The sequence below is a fragment of the Aotus nancymaae genome, unplaced genomic scaffold, assembly GCF_030222135.1.
Source record: "Aotus nancymaae isolate 86718 unplaced genomic scaffold, 86718_ANA_hifiasm-v0.15.2.pri h1tg000003l, whole genome shotgun sequence".
NCBI classification, from domain to species: Eukaryota; Metazoa; Chordata; class Mammalia; order Primates; family Aotidae; genus Aotus; species Aotus nancymaae.
Genome location: NW_026988414.1, coordinates 3,505,303 through 3,520,929, shown reverse-complemented (window position 1 = coordinate 3,520,929; position 15,627 = coordinate 3,505,303). Strand labels below are relative to the sequence as shown.

Below are 15,627 nucleotides of genomic sequence, written 5' to 3'. Positions count from 1 at the left end.
CTGGGAGGTGGCAATTGCAGTGAGCCGAGATCATGCCATTATACTCCAGCCTGGGTGACAAAGTGAGACTCAACATCTCAGAAAAAAAAAAAAAAGTGGATGTCACCAGGTGCGGTGGCTCATGCCTATAAACCCAGCACTTTGGGAGGATGAGGCGGATGGATAACTTGAGATCAGGAGTTTGAGATCAGGCTGGCCAACATGATGAAACCCCATGTCTACTAAAAATACAAAAATTAGCTGGGAGTAGTGGCACGTGCCTGTAGTCCCAGCTACTTGGGAGGCTGAGGTGGGAGAATTGCTTGAACCTGGGAGGTGGAGGTTGCAGGGAGATGGAGTCTCGCTCTGTCACCCATACTGGAGTGTAGTGGCACGATCTTGTCTCACTGCAACCTCCGCCTCCCGGGTTCAAGCAATTCTGCCTCAGCCTCCCGAGTAGCTGGGACTACAGGCATGTGCCATCATCCCCCTAAATTTTTTTTGTATTTTTAGTAGAGACGGGGTTTTACTCTGTTAGCCAGGATGGTCTTGATCTCCTGACCTTGTGTTCCACCCGCCTTGGCCTCTCTAAGTGCTAGGATTACAAAGGAAGTGACTCTTACTTGACTGGCTGGCTCAACTCAACTACCTGTAATCTAACTGTAGCTGGTGTGGGGGTGGAACACACAGGATCTTTGGTACAAATATAGCTGTTACGAATCCACTTATGTGTCTGAGGATGGAGGAAGGCAAGTCCCAGAGAAGGGGGCATATCATCATGAGCTGGGCAGATCCTTTAGAAGGTTTTTCCTAGAGATGTGACTAACTCCTCCAGAGATACAAACCATAGCCCATGGGGTCTGTAACAAAATGTAACACCTCTTTCTATACTGTTTATCCCTTCATTTTATGTGTGAGTTTCAGAATTAGCTCAGTCCCAGATAAGGAATTCCTTTTTAATAGTACCATGACTTGCATACTTGAGGATCCCCACGTGTATGTGATTGCCATGTGTTCTTCTGTACCAGTGTTTTGGCTGTAGGCCCTGAACTTCTGTAGGGCTGCACAGCTGGGTTTTTGTAGATGCTTTGTAATTACAATGATGAAAAAGAGGCCGGGCATGGTGGCTCATGCCTGTAATCCCAGCACTTTGGGAGGCTTACGCGGGGGGATCACTTGAGGTCAGGAGTTGAAGACCAGCCTGGCCAACATGGTGAAACCATCTCTACAAAAAAAAAAAAAAAAAATACAAAAATTGGCCAGGCGCAGTGGCTCACAGCTATAATCCCAGCACTTTGGGGGGCTGAGGTGGGTGGATCACGAGGTCAAGAGATCGAGACCATCCTGGTCAACATGGTGAAACCCTATCTCTACTAAAAATACAAAAATTAGCTGGGCATGGTGGCACGTGCCTGTAGTCCCAGCGACTCGGGAGGCTGAGGCAGGAAAATTGCTTGAACCCAGGAGGTGGAGGTTGCGGTGAGCTGAGATTGTGCCATTACACTCCAGCCTGGGTAACAAGAGTGAAACTCCATCTCAAAAAAAAAAAAAATACAAAAATTAGCCCAGCATAGTGACAGGTGCCTGTAATCCCACCTACTCTAGGGGCTGAGGCATGGGAATCACTTGAGCCTGGAAGGTCGAGTTTGCAGTGAGCCAAGATCATGCCACTGCACTCCACCCTGGGTAACAGAGCAAGACTCTGTCTCAAAGAAAAAGAAAAAAAGATTGATCTGTGGTTGTATCTTTTAATTTCTCTCTATCATGCTTAGGCTCAAAACTGAAGGAGATCTTTGACAAGATCCACAGCCTGCTCTCTGGAAAACCTGTTCAATCTGGTGGGCGCTCTGTGTCTGTCACACTTAACCCACAGGGGCTGGACTTTGTTCAATACAAACTGGCAGAGAAATTTGTGGTGAGAAACCTTGTTGCTAGAGGTATGGGAAGAAGAGGCTGGTATACAGGATTTCAGCCTTTCTCTGGTATTAAGTTAAAATTGTACCCACCTCTGTGTTCTCAGAAACAAGGCGAGGAGGAAGTGGCCTCTCACCATGAAGCAGCATTCCCCATTGCAGTTGTGGCGTCCGGGATCTGGGAGCTCCACCCCAGAGTAGGGGACCTCATTCTTGCTCATCTACATAAGAAGTGTCCTTACTCTGTTCCTTTCTATCCCACTTTCAAGGAGGGAATGACTTTGGAAGACTATCAGAGGTAAAGTTGCTTTTCTTCCTACTTTTGATCCCTAGGCTGATTAGTGAAATATAAATAGAGTTGGAATTTGTTTTTCCCTCTCTCACAGCTCCTATTACGTACCTTGAATGTTCTATCAGAAATATAATGTATTTTGGCCGGGCGTGGTGGCTCATGCCTGTAATCCCAACACTTTGGGAGGGCAAGGTGGGCGGATTGCCTGAGGTCAGGAGTTAAAGACCATCCTGGGCAACATGGAGAAATACCGTCTCTACTAAAAATACAAAAAATTAGCCAGGTGTGGTGGTGCACACCTATACTCCCGGCTACTCAGGAGGCTGAGGCACAAGAATTGCTTGAACTTGGGAGGCAGAGGTTGCAATGAGCTGAGATCGCACTACTGCACTCCAGCCTGGGTGACACAGCAAGACTGTGTCTCAAAAAGAAACTAAATAAATATATCTATGTATATATAGTTTTTTGTGCAAACTGGACAGTCTTTGGGATTTGTGAACTTAGGTGCCAATAATCAATGTAGTTTAGTGGAAAGGATACTGGGGTCTTGGAATTTTATCCCTGCTTTGTCATTTAATAGCTTTGCCAAAATGGACAAATCATTTAGTTTTTTTTGAGCATCTTTTCTTTTTTTTTTTTTTTTTTTTTTTTGAGACGGAGTTTCGCTCTTGATACCCAGGCTGGAGTGCAATGGCGCGATCTCGGCTCACCGCAACCTCCGCCTCCTGGGTTCAGGCAGTTCTCCTGCCTCAGCCTCCTGAGTAGCTGGGATTACAGGCACGTGCCACCGTGCCCAGCTAATTTTTTGTATTAGTAGAGACGGGGTTTCACCATGTTGACCAGCATGGTCTCGATCTCTTGACCTCGTGATCCACCCGCCTCGGCCTCCCAAAGTGCTGGGATTACAGGCTTGAGCCACCGCGCCCGGCCTGAGCATCTTTTCTTTATTTGTAAATGAGAGTAATGACATCTATTCCCTTCTGTGAGTTTACCTCACGGTTTATATGAAGTACAAATTTGATGACGGATGTGAGTGCTTGGTATTCTACAGATATAATAATATATTAATAGTAACGCTGAATGTAATAATACATTGTTACTTTTTAGCCATAAAAAGTAATCTCTGGGCCAGATGCAGTGGCTCATGCCTATAATCCCAGCACTTTGGAAGGCTGAGGTAGTTGGGAGTTCAAGACCAGCCTGACCAACATGGAGAAACCCCGTCTCTACTAAAAATACAAAAAAATTAGCCAGGCATGGTGGCATATGCCTATAATCCCAGCTACTCGGGAGGCTGAGGCAGGAGAATCACTTGAATTTGGGAGGTGGAGGTTGTGGTGAGCCAAGATCACACCGTTGCACTCCAGCCTGGGCAACAAGAGTGAAACTCTGTCTCAAAAAAAAAAAAGTATTCTCTGGGCCAGCTGCAGTGCCTCATGCCTATAATTTTTTTTTTTTTAACAATTTGGGAGGCTGAAGCAGAAGGATCGCTTGAGCCCAGGATTTCCAGACCAGCCTGGGTAACAAACATAATGAGACCCTGTCTCTACAAAAAAATTTTTTTTAATTAGCCAGGTGTTAGCTGGGCACGATGCCTCACTCCTGTAATCCCAGCATTTTGGAAGGCTGAGGCGGGTGGATCACCTGAGGCCAGGAGTTTGAGACCAGCTTAGCCAAAATGGTGAAACCCCATCTACTAAAAATACAAAAAATTAGCTGGGCGTGGTGTCAGGTGCCTGTAATCACAGCTACTTGGGAGGCTGCAACTTCCACCCCTGGGTACAAGTGATTTTCCTGCCTCAGCCTCAGGAAAATCACTTGTACCCAGGGGCAGAAGTTGCAGTGAGCCAAGATCACATCATTGCACTCCAGCCTGGGCAACAAGAGCAAAATTCCGTCTCAAAGGAAAAAAAAATTAGCTGGGCATGGTGGCATGCAACCTGTAGTCCCAGCTACTTAGGAGGCTGAGGTAGGAGATAGGAGAATCGCTTGAACCCAGGAGGCAGAGGTTGCAGTGAGCCAAGATTGCCCCACTGCATTCCAACCTGGGTGACAGAGCGAGACTCTGTCTTGAAAAAAAAAAAAGAAAAGAAAAATTAGCCAGGTGTTGACCAGATGCAGTGGCTCATGCCTGTAATCCCAGCACTTTGGGAGGCTGAGGCGGGCAGATCACCTGAGGTCAGAGGTCAGGAGTTTGAGACTAGCCTGGTCAACATGGCGAAACCCTGTCTTTACTAAAAATTCAAAAATTAGCCAGGTGTGGTGGCAGGTGCTGTAATCCCAGCTACTCAGGAGGCTGAGGCAGGAGAATCGCCTGAACCCGGGAGGTGGAGGTTGCAGTGAGCAGAGATTGTGCCATTGCTCTTCAGCCTGGGCAACAAGAGCAAAACTCCATCTCAAAAAAAAAAAAAAAGCCAGCTGTGGTGGCATATGCCTGTGGTCCTAGCTACTTGGGATGCTGAGGCGGGAGAGTCACTTGAACCTGGGCGGTGAAGTTTGCAGTGAGCCTTAATCATACCACTGTACTCCATCCTGGGCGACAGAGACTCTGTTTCAAAATAAAAGTAGTTTCTCTCTCATTTGTCACCCTTATTTTGGCCTTGTCCCAGTGAATTTTTTCTTTTCTTTTTCTTTTTTTGAGACAGAGTCTCACTCTGTCACCTAGGCTGGAGTGCAGTGGTGCAATCTCAACTCACTGCAACCTCTACCTCCCAGGTTCAAGCAATTCTCATGCCTCAGCCTTCCAATTAGCTGGGACAACAGGCGTGCATCACCATACCCAGCTAATTTTTGTATTTTTAGTAGAGATGGGGTTTCACCATGTTGGCCAGGCTAGTCTTGAACTCCCAGCCTCAAGTGATCCAGCCACCTCAGGCTCCCAAAGTGCTGGGATTACATGTGTGAGCCACCACACCCGACCAAACTTTTTCTTCCCAAATAGGATGCTTGGCTACCAAGTAACGGATTCCAAAATGGAGCAGCAAGACAACTTTCTAAAACGCATGTCAGGGATGATCCGTCTCTATGCTGCCATCATCCAGCTCCGGTGGCCATATGGAAACCGACAGGAGGTAGGTGAAAGGCCTACTATCAATAATGAGAGGTTAGACCACAGTCCATGTGTATTCCTCCCACGGGAAATGTTGACCTTCTTTCAGAAAGCCAGTCTAGTTAAAGGATAAACTGTTGGCAATTTCATGGGTATTCTGTAGAGGAGTGAATGTTGATTATTAGGGAACTTTCTTGGATCACCTGGTACTTTAAAGAGCTGGTTTTTTAGGCCGGGCACGGTGGCTCAAGTCTGTAATCCCAGCACTTTGGGAGGCCAAGGCGGGTGGATCACGAGGTCAAGAGATCGAGACCATCCTGGTCAACATGGTGAAACCCCGTCTCTACTAAAATACAAAAAATTAGCTGGGCAGGGTGGCACGTGCCTGTAATCCCAGCTACTCGGGAGGCTGAGGCAGGAGAATTCCTGAACCCAGGAGGCGGAGGTTGCGGTGAGCCGAGATCGCGCCATTGCACTCCAGCCTGGGTAACAAGAGCGAAACTCCGTCTCAAAAAAAAAAAAAAAAAAAAAAAAAGAGCTGGTTTTTTTCCATCCCGGCTAACATGGTAAAACCCCATCTCCACTAAAAATATAAAAAATTAGCTAGGCATGGTGATAAGTGCTTGTAGTCCCAGCCACTCGGACGGCTGAGGCAGGAGAGTCACTTGAACCAGGGAAGCAGAGGTTGCAGTGAGCTGAGATCACACAACTGTACTCCAACCTGGGTGAGACTCTGTCAAAAAAAAAGAAGAGCTAGTTTTTTAACAGAGTCTACCAGAGGAGAGTGTCAGTCATTAAGGTTAGAAGATTTTCTTGCAAGAGAAATAAGCAAGGAATTGTAGAACTAGTTGAGACCTTAGAAACCATCTAGATCACATCCCTTACTTCACAGATGGACAGATCAAGCTCGGAAAGCTGCAGCTAGGGTTCAGGGCTTTGACTTGCCAGCCCGGTTAATTTCTCAGGGAATACAGATAAGAGGGACAGAGAAGTTAATGGTCGTGGACACCTAAAGAGAAAAACAGAAGTTGATTAAATCCAAGATTTTATTGTATGCCTGTTGTGTCCCAGGTTCTGTGCTAAAGGTACCAAGAATAATAAATAAAATGTCAGTAAGTCTCATTGTTGGCCAATGGAATGCCTGAAGCTGTAGCTACACATGCATATTGAAGGGATCCTATAAAGAATGTGTGGGGCCGGGCGCAGTGGCTCACACCTGTAATCCCAGCACTGTGGGAGGCCGAGGCCATCCTGGCCAACATGGTGAAACCCTGTCTCTACTGAAAATACAAAAATTAGCTGGGCATGGTGGTGCATACCTGTAGTCCCAGCTACTTGGGAGCCTGAGGCAGGAGATTCCCTTGAACCCGGGAGGCAGAGGTTGCAGTGAGCTAAGATTATGCCACTGCACTTCAGCCTGTGACAGAGCAAGACTCCGGCTAAATAAATAAATAAGTAAATAAGCTGGGCACAGTGGCTCACGCCTGTAGTCCCAGCACTTTGGGAGGCCAAGGCAGGCAGATCACAAAGTCAGGAGATTGAGACCATTCTGGCCAACATGGCAAAACCCTGTCTCTACTAAAAATACAAAATTAGCTGGGTGTGGTGGTGCATGCCTATACTCCGAGCTACTGGGAGGCTGAGGCAGGAGAATCTCTTGAACCTGGCAGGCTGAAGTTGCAGTGAGCTGAGATCACACCACTGTACTCCAGTCTGGCGACAGAGCAAGACTCCGTCTCAGAAAAAAAAAGAGAATGTATGGGAACCAATGTATTGAAACATTTAAAAACAGAAGGCTGGCTAGGTGACTTCATACCTGTGATCCCGGCACTTTGGGAATCCAAAGCAGGTGAATCACTTGACTCCAGGAGTTTGAGTCCAGTCTGGGCAACAAGGTGAAACCATGTCTCTACATCAGATACAAAAAAATTAGCTGAGCACGGTGGTGCATAACCATAGTCCCAGCTACTTGGGAGACTGATGGTGAGGTGGGAGAATCACTTGAGCCCAAGAGGTCAAGGCTGCAGTAATCTGTGATTGTACCACTGCACTCCAACCTGGACGACAAAGTGAGATCCTGTCTCAAAAAAATAAAAGAGAAATAGAATTTATTTAGTTTGTGTTATTTCTGCCCTGCAGCTGGTGCTAGAGCTAGATGATTGGGGTTCATGTCCACTTAGTGATGGCTGGATGATACATTGGGAGTTAAGATTTCTAAACAAAATGAGATCAATGATAACCAAGCTTCTCTCCTCCCAGATTCACCCTCATGGCTTAAATCATGGATGGCGCTGGTTGGCACAGATCTTAAACATGGAACCCTTGTCAGATGTGACAGCCACCCTCCTCTTTGACTTCCTGGAGGTATGTAATCAGTTATCACACAAGAGAAAGCCAGTGGTTGAGGTAGCCTTGATCAACTGGGTGACATGAATGGGGAAACAGCATAGCAATTGGGCCTGATAGTAAACAGCATGAGGTTCCAATGTCACACATTTCTTCCCAAGAGATAGACCAACCTCGCTTTCACTTACACCGCACTATATTTACTTGGCTTCTCCGGATTTTTTTCATTATAAAGAACAGAAAATTGTACATTCTAGCAAAAGTAAAAAGAGGAATTTGTTTTAGGGATATAGAAGTGACTCCTGGCCGGGCGCAGTGGCTCAAGCCTGTAATCCCAGCACTTTGGGAGGCCAAGGCAGGCGGATCACAAGGTCAAGAGATCGAGACCATCCTGGCCAACATGGTGAAACCCCGTCTCTACTAAAATTAGCTGGGTGTGGTAGCACGTGCCTGTAGTCCCAGCTACTCGAGAGGCTGAGGCAGGATAATTGCTTGAACCCAGGTGGCGGAGGTTGCAGTGAGCCGAGATCATGCCACTGCACTCCAGCCTCGCGACAGACCGAGACTCTGTACCCCCACCCCGCCAAAAAAAAAGAAGTGACTCCCAGGCTGGGCATGGTGACTCACACATGTAATCCCAGCACTTTGGGAGGCCGAGGTGAGCGGATCACATGAGGTCAGGAGTTCGAGCCCAGCCTGGCCAGCATGGTGAAACCCTGTCTCTACTAAAAATACAAAAGAAATTAGCCACGTGTGGTGGAATACGCCTGTAATCCCCTCTACTCCAGAGGCTAAGGCAGGAGAATAGCTTGAACTTGGGAGGTGGAGGTTGCAGTGAGCTGTGATCGTGCCATTGCACTCCAGTCTGGCTGGGAGACAGAGCAAGACTCCATCTCAAAAAAAGAAAAAAAAAAGACTCCCAGAAACAAGAATAGGATGTGCAGGTGCATCTCAGTAGGGCCTGGAACCAAGAACTGAAATGTCACCAGGCACCAAGACAGTTTCTCCATGGGGCCATATACTCTTAACCTTCCTGCAGGTTGCTTCATTCCTGGTCTGTAGGCCGGCTTGCCCCGTTTCTCTGTGTACAGTGAAGAAGGTGGCTGTTCTAGGCTATGTCACTCAGCCTGAGTGTGGTCACTCAGTGTGGTGGGACTGGCATTTCACTGTTCTAATTCCTAATTCCTAGGAGAGAAAATATGATTAGCCAGCTTGGGTCGGGTATCTGACCAATGTAGAAGGCTCTACAAACAGTTCTTTTTTTTTTTTTTTTTCGAGACAGAGTCTTGTTCTGTCACCAGGCTGGAGTGCAGTGATGCAATCTCGGCTCACTGCAACCTCCGCCTTCTGGGTTCAAGAGATTCTTTCACCTCAGCCTCCCGAGTAGCTGGGACCACAGGCAAGTGCCACCACACCCAGCTAATTTTTGTATTTTAAGTAGAGATGGGGTTTCACCATGTTGGCCAGAATGGTCTCAATCTCTTGACCTTGTGATCCGCCTGCCTCAGCTTCCCAAAGTGCTGGGATTACAGGTGTGAGCCACCACGTCCAGCCGGCTCTATAAACAGTTCTATCTGCCTATAAGGGACCACTATTACAGGGTGAGGGCAAGAGTTTCTATGGAAAGGTGACACTTTGTGGGTTGTTTTTTTTTTTTGAAACAGGATATTATTCTGTCACCCAGGCTGGAGTGCAATGTTCATAGGTCACTATAGCCTCAAACTCTTGGGTTCAAGTGATCCTCCCACCTTAGCCTGCCAAAGTGTTGAGATTACAGAAGTGAGCTGTTGTACTCGGCCAAGAAGATAGTTTTTATAGAAGAAAGGTTGGGGTACATGCCATAACAAATCTGGAACCATTTGACCTATAATGCTGTAGTTCCTAGTTACCTTAATAGCTCCTAAAGTCAGCCAGGTGCAGTGGCTGACATCTGTAATCCCGGCCTTTGGGAGGCCAAGGCAGGCAGATCACTTGAGCCCTGGAGTTCAAGACCAGCCTGGGCAACATGGTAAAACCCTATGTCTACAAAAAAATACAAAAATTAGCTGGGTATGGTGATATGTGCCTGTGGTCCCAGCTACTGGGGAGGCTGAGGTTGGAGGATCACCCGAGCCTGGGGAGGTTGAAGCTGCAGTGAACTGTGATCACGCCAGTATACTCCAGCCTGGGTGACAGAGTGAGACCCTATTTAAAAAAAATAATAAAAAGCTCCTGGAGTCACCATACATGAACAATGATCCTGTATCATTTGAGAACACAAGTGGTATTCTGTATACTCTGCTTACTAGGTTTGGGAGGTATACCATCCCTTTAGGAAGGCTTCCATTCAGTAGAGGAAAAGAAGATAAGTTCATTAAGACCTGACTGTCTGGTTAAATGGAGGTATTGCTGCATAAAGAGAAATGCTTTAGAAGAAAGTTGGGTATTTCCATTTATTCCCTTAATAGCAAGTTTAGTGGCATTGTGGCTGAAAGTTTTGATAGGTGTGAAAGATGAAGGGCTGATTGTGCTTTATGAATCTGTCCTGTAAGTGTGAATTTTCATTCTCTGCTCTGACAGTGCTTGTCTTTCCCTCTAGGTGTGTGGGAATGCCCTCATGAAGCAGTACCAGGTTCAGTTCTGGAAGATGCTAATTCTCCTCAAAGAGGACTACTTTCCCAGGTATCAGGCTTGTTAAGCAGACAACAGGGGATTAAGTAAGTAAAACTCGTAACCAGGCCTCAGATACCAAAAGGTGCTATTACCTGCTGGTTTTGATTGAAGTTGAAAACACCTGTGCTAAGTATGACATCTTCCTACTCCAGTCTTTCTCGTTGATATTTGAATAAATGCTTCTGAACCTGAATGAGAGTGTCTTAAATATCATTGTCTAAACAAAAACACAAATTAAGGGCTGGGTACAGTGGCTTATGCCTATAATTACAGCTCTTTGAGGGGCCACAGCAGGAGGATCACTTGAGCCCAAGTATCCAAAGCCAGCCTAGGCAATATAGCAAGACCCCATCTCTACAAAAAAAAATTAGCCAGGCATGATGGCATGTACCTATAGTCCCAGCTACTAGGGAAGCTGAGACAGGAGGATCGCTTGAGACCGGGAGTTCAAGGCCTCAATGAGCTATGATCACACCACTGCACTCTAGCCTACGTGACACAGTGAGACACTATCTCCAAAAGATAGGTGTATACCATAGCTGTGATTCATGTGTCTTCTTTCTCTCACTGTAGAATTGAAGCTATCACAAGCTCAGGACAGATGGGTTCCTTCATACGCCTCAAGCAGTTCTTGGAGGTAAGATGCTCTTAGACCAACATGTCCCACACTGTTGTTGGGCTGGAATGCACCTGTGTCTGACAAGTCTTGGACCTTCAGATGCTCTGATTGCACTCTCTTCCTTAGTTTTTCCAAACCCTTCTTTTTGTTCCTAATTCCCTCTTAACCTTTGGAGTAAGGGTTGCCATTACCTCTTTATATGTATCATTCTGCATACTGCCTGTAAGAAAGCTATGCCAAGATGAATAAAATATATTTAATGTATCTTCGCTCATTAATATGTTTTTTGCATGTTGGCCAGGGTTCTTTTTTGTTGTTGTTGTTGTTTTGTTTTTTGTTTTGTTTTGTTTTTTGGGACGGAGTTTCGCTCGTTACCCAGGCTGGAGTGCAATGGCGCGATCTCGGCTCACCGCAACCTCCGCCTCCTGGGTTCAGGCAATTCTCCTGCCTCAGCCTCCTGAGTAGCTGGGATTACAGGCACGCGTCACCATGCCCAGCTAATTTTTTGTATTTTCAGTAGAGACGGGGTTTCACCATGTTGACCAGGATGGTCTTGATCTCTAAACCTCGTGATCCACCCGCCTCGGCCTCCCAAAGTGTTGGGATTACAGGCGTGAGCCACCGCGCCTGGCCCTGTTGTTTTGTTTTTTTGAGACAGTCTTACTCTGTCGTGCAGACTGGCTGGAGTGCAATGGCGCGATCTTGACTCACTGCAACCTCCATCTCCCAGGTTCAAGAGATTCTCCTGCCTCAGCCTCCTGAGTAGCTGGGATTACAGGCATGCACCACCATGCCTGGCTAATTTTTGTATTTTTAGTAGAGATGGGGTTTCACCATGTTGGTCAGGCTGGTCTTGAACTCCTGACCTAGTGATCCACCTGCCTCGGCCTCCCAAAGTGCTGGGATTACAGACGTCAGCCACTGTGCCCAGCTGGCCAGGGTTCTTTTCTTAGTCTCAGACCTGAGGAATTGGTAAGTGTCATCACTTTCTCCATGAGAACAAACTGCACTTTCAGTTGGACTCTTCCCCTACTTCCGAGTGCCAAGAAATTCTAAGAGGTTAATTTTGACAAAGAATTTAGAACGCCATAGTGGGTTTGCCAAGATAGCCCACTGACTTTTCAGCTTCTTAAAGCTGAAAGATGAGTTTAGGCTATATGGAGACAAGAGTGGGTGAAGCATAATAAGAGCATTTCATTTGTTGTCTACAGCAGTTCATGCAGAAGTGGACATCTGTTTTTTTTGTTTGGTTGGTTGGTTTTTTTGAGATTGAGTCTCGCACTGTCACCCAGACTGGAATGCAATGATGCGTTGCGGTCTTGGTTCACTGCAACTTCCATCTGCTGGGTTCACACGATTCTCCTACCTCAGCCTCCCAAGTAGCTGGGATTACAGGCATACACCACCACATCTGGCTAATTTGTCGTATTTTTAGTAGAGATGGGGTTTCACTATGTTGGCCAGGCTCGTCTGGAACTCCTGACCTTAGGTGATCCGCTCACCTTGGCCTCCCAAAGTACTGGGATTACAGGTGTGAACTACCGTGCCCCGCCCAAAGTAGACGTCTTATATAGAACCATTGGTCTCACTGGCTTTTTCCTTTTTGTTCACTGTTCCATAGGGCTGAAATATGGTGTCCCTCAAAGCTTCTTTTAATCATTGTGTTGGGAGCACTGTTACCAGAAACTCATTCTGTTTTCTTCATCTTTCCCTGACCAGAAATGTTTGCAACACAAGGACATTCCTGTCCCCAAGGGCTTTCTGACTTCTTCCTTCTGGCGCTCCTGATGTCACTCCATCACCCACCATCACCATTATGTTGCAAAGAGGCAATAATAAAGGAACTAAAGATAGCTGTATTTGGGAGAATTCATGTCTGATACAGAAATTTGCCAATATGTATTTTTATATATTTATACCTTGTGACTAGGTGAGGTGATTTTCATGGGTCACAAAATTCTTGGAGGTCCCTTAGTAGATTTGGTAGTTCCTTAAGAGATCCACATGATGTCCAGGTGCAGTGGCTCACTCCTGTAATCCCAGCACTTTGGGAGGCCACGGCAGGTGGATAACAAGGTCAGGAGTTCAAGATCAGCCTGGTCAATATGGTGAAACCCGGTGTCTAATTAAAAAAATACAGAAAAATTAGCTGGTCATGGTGGCACATGCCTGTAATCCCAGCTACTTGGGAGGCTGAGGCAGGAGAATTGCTTGAACCTGGGAGGCAGAGATTGCAGTGAGCCAAGATCGCGCCACTGCACTCCAGCCTGGGTGACAGAACAAGACTGTCTCAAAAAAAAAAAAAAGATCCACATGATAAAATAAATGGAATTGGCCTTTCTTGTTTTTTGCAAAAGTGATAAAAGGTGTTTAGCACTTGGTCTCTTCCCTTCTGTCCTTTGTCTCTAGTATCTTTGAGAAAGTTGGCAATACCTTAACAAATGCACTCTGAGCTGGAGGGAGCCCACCATTTGCACCCATCTACCCACCCTCATCCCTGTTCAGATGAATTTCCAGAAAGAACTAAGGCTCATAAGGTTCCCTTTTAAGTATTACTTGATAGTTGAGGCCAGATACTTACATGCAAGTCTGGGTTATGGTTGTTTTGCCTTTCTCAGCTTGTGAAATCATTCTAAAGCCAGAGGAAATATGTGATATACACATGGACTAAGGTCCAGATGGCACTATGGATAGATTAGTTTCTGGGGTTAGGACTGGAAACACATGTAATATTGAACTAAGGGGCACTCTTTGTCATCCTGATTTGGAATTTGGTCCCTGGGTGACTAGGGATGCACGAACCAGGCAGGTGCCTTTTTTGGCTTTGTTTTGTTTTGTTTCTTTTCAGTTTGAATTAAGATGGGCTGAGACGGGGCTTGCAACATTAGCTGAGCATCCATAACATTGAATTGGGATTAAATAAAGGTGTTGTGCAGGAATTGAACACTGCTTTATAATTTTTTTATGTTTTAAGTAATGAGTGATGATAAATATGCCTAAATAAAAATGATGATAAAAAAGCCACTACAGAAATTCAGAGATTGGCTGTTCAGGTAAGAGTTGAGATTTGTTTTGTGGAAAGACTAATTCTCTTTGCAGTGGCCATGGATCTGTTCCTCTATGCTAAATGTCTTGTGGGGGGCTGTGTTTGTGAGGGAGTGTTCACAGGTACTCTTCAGTGGCCTGAAGTGACCCATTCTATGAATTGTTAATTATGGTGCCAAAAAAATAAATAATAAAGCTTGATTTTTTAAAAAACCCATTGTTGATATATTGGTTCATTATGATCAATTTCCTCTACCTCGAGCTATGTAAATCATTAGGGACATGGTAGTATACAAGTCCAGGTATAGAGTGGTATGCATTTATTCCTTTTTGTCTTCTTGACCTATACCTTGAGAATATTACTTCTTTTTTTGTTGTTTTCTTTTTTGGAATTATGTACCAATAGGTGACCCTATTTTGTCTAGCAAGAGATGTGAAAAGTATTAAAATCTTTCAAAAGACACAATGGGCCGGACTTAGTGGCTCTTATCTGCAGTCCAACACTTTGGGAGGCTGAAGTGGGAGAATTATTTAAGTCTAGGAGTTCAAGATCAGCCTGGGGAACATAGTGAGACCCCCATGTTGAAAAAAAAATTTTTTTTTTTTAGGCTTTACATCTCTTTAGGGAGCTTTAATTTTTATATATATATATACACACACACACACACACACACACACACATATATACACACATACATATGTAATTTATATATTATATATAAATTATATATATATAAATTAAATATATATTTTTAATTGCATTTTAGGTTCTGGGGTACATGTGCAGAACACGCAGGATTGTTGCATAGGTACATACATGGCAATGTGGTTTGCTGCCTCCATCCCCCCATCACCTATATCTGGCATTTCTCCCCATGTTATCCCTCCCCAGTTAAAAAAAATTTCATTCGATCCGGTGCGGTGGCTCACGCCTGTAATCCTAGCACTTTGGGAGGCCAAGGAAGGCAGATTACGAGGTTAGGAGTTCAAGACCCGCCTGGCCAATGGTGAAACCCCATCTAAAATACAAAAATTAGCCAGGTGTGGTGGTGCACACCTGTAATCCCAGCTACTTGGGAGGCTGAGGCAGGAGAATTACTTGAACCTGGGAGACAGAGGTTGCAGTGCGCTGAGATCGTGCAACTGCACTCCAGCCTGGGCAACAAAGCAAGACTGTCTGAAAAAAAAAGACATCATTTTCTAGATATCGTGACAGGGAATAGGTTGGGAAGCAATGACTTCAGGACGGGGATGTTGAGTGAATGGGGCTCAACCCTGTAGCCAGTCAACATACAGACAGGCTTTGTTCAAATTTCAAACAGGCATTACTTTCCTTCAAGATACTACCACCCTCTGTTGGACAACTGCCCTGTTAATAACTGTGCAAATCTTTGAGTGTTACAGCTCTTTTAGAATTTGTCTAGCAGGTTTTCTGATCTTCACTGGAAAGCTTTAAAAAATAAAATTATGATGGAGAGGGATGGTACCTACCAGAGTTGTGCAGCTCATTTTTTGCACAACCATTTACAGGCTCTAATTGAGCTCTGGGATCCTCTCTTGCCACACCCTTTTTGCTTTATGTGCTATAGAATATATTGTAGTTCCATGTAAGATTATGTACGGAAAAGTTCATCTGTCAAAAACAAAATGAAAAAGTGCTGGACGAGATGATCTAAAGTTCTCTTCCACTATGAATTTGTATGACTTCATAGAAAATACCTCTTACAGCTAG

The 15,627-nt window shown here is 45.4% G+C and overlaps 1 protein-coding gene and 1 non-coding gene across 4 annotated transcripts in view; both read left to right on the top strand.

The window, feature by feature from the left end:
- The window catches only part of GLE1 (GLE1 RNA export mediator), a 43,520-nt gene extending 29,410 nt beyond the window's left edge, over positions 1 to 14,110 (top strand). For all 3 annotated transcript variants that reach the window (XM_064377471.1, XM_064377464.1, XM_064377473.1), the window contains 7 exons: positions 1,752 to 1,894; positions 2,000 to 2,190; positions 5,126 to 5,255; positions 7,493 to 7,597; positions 10,158 to 10,240; positions 10,805 to 10,868; positions 12,570 to 14,110. In XM_064377471.1, coding sequence (XP_064233541.1) covers positions 1,752 to 1,894; positions 2,000 to 2,190; positions 5,126 to 5,255; positions 7,493 to 7,597; positions 10,158 to 10,240; positions 10,805 to 10,868; positions 12,570 to 12,638 — 785 coding nt within the window. In that variant the 3' untranslated portion in view covers positions 12,639 to 14,110. The remainder of the gene's footprint in view (positions 1 to 1,751; positions 1,895 to 1,999; positions 2,191 to 5,125; positions 5,256 to 7,492; positions 7,598 to 10,157; positions 10,241 to 10,804; positions 10,869 to 12,569) is intronic.
- A 1,178-nt stretch (positions 14,111 to 15,288) lies between these two features.
- On the top strand, positions 15,289 to 15,350 carry LOC135277388 (U7 small nuclear RNA). Its single transcript, XR_010344994.1, has one exon. It is a non-coding gene; the product is annotated as a U7 small nuclear RNA (small nuclear RNA).
- Positions 15,351 to 15,627: the final 277 nt, after the last annotated feature.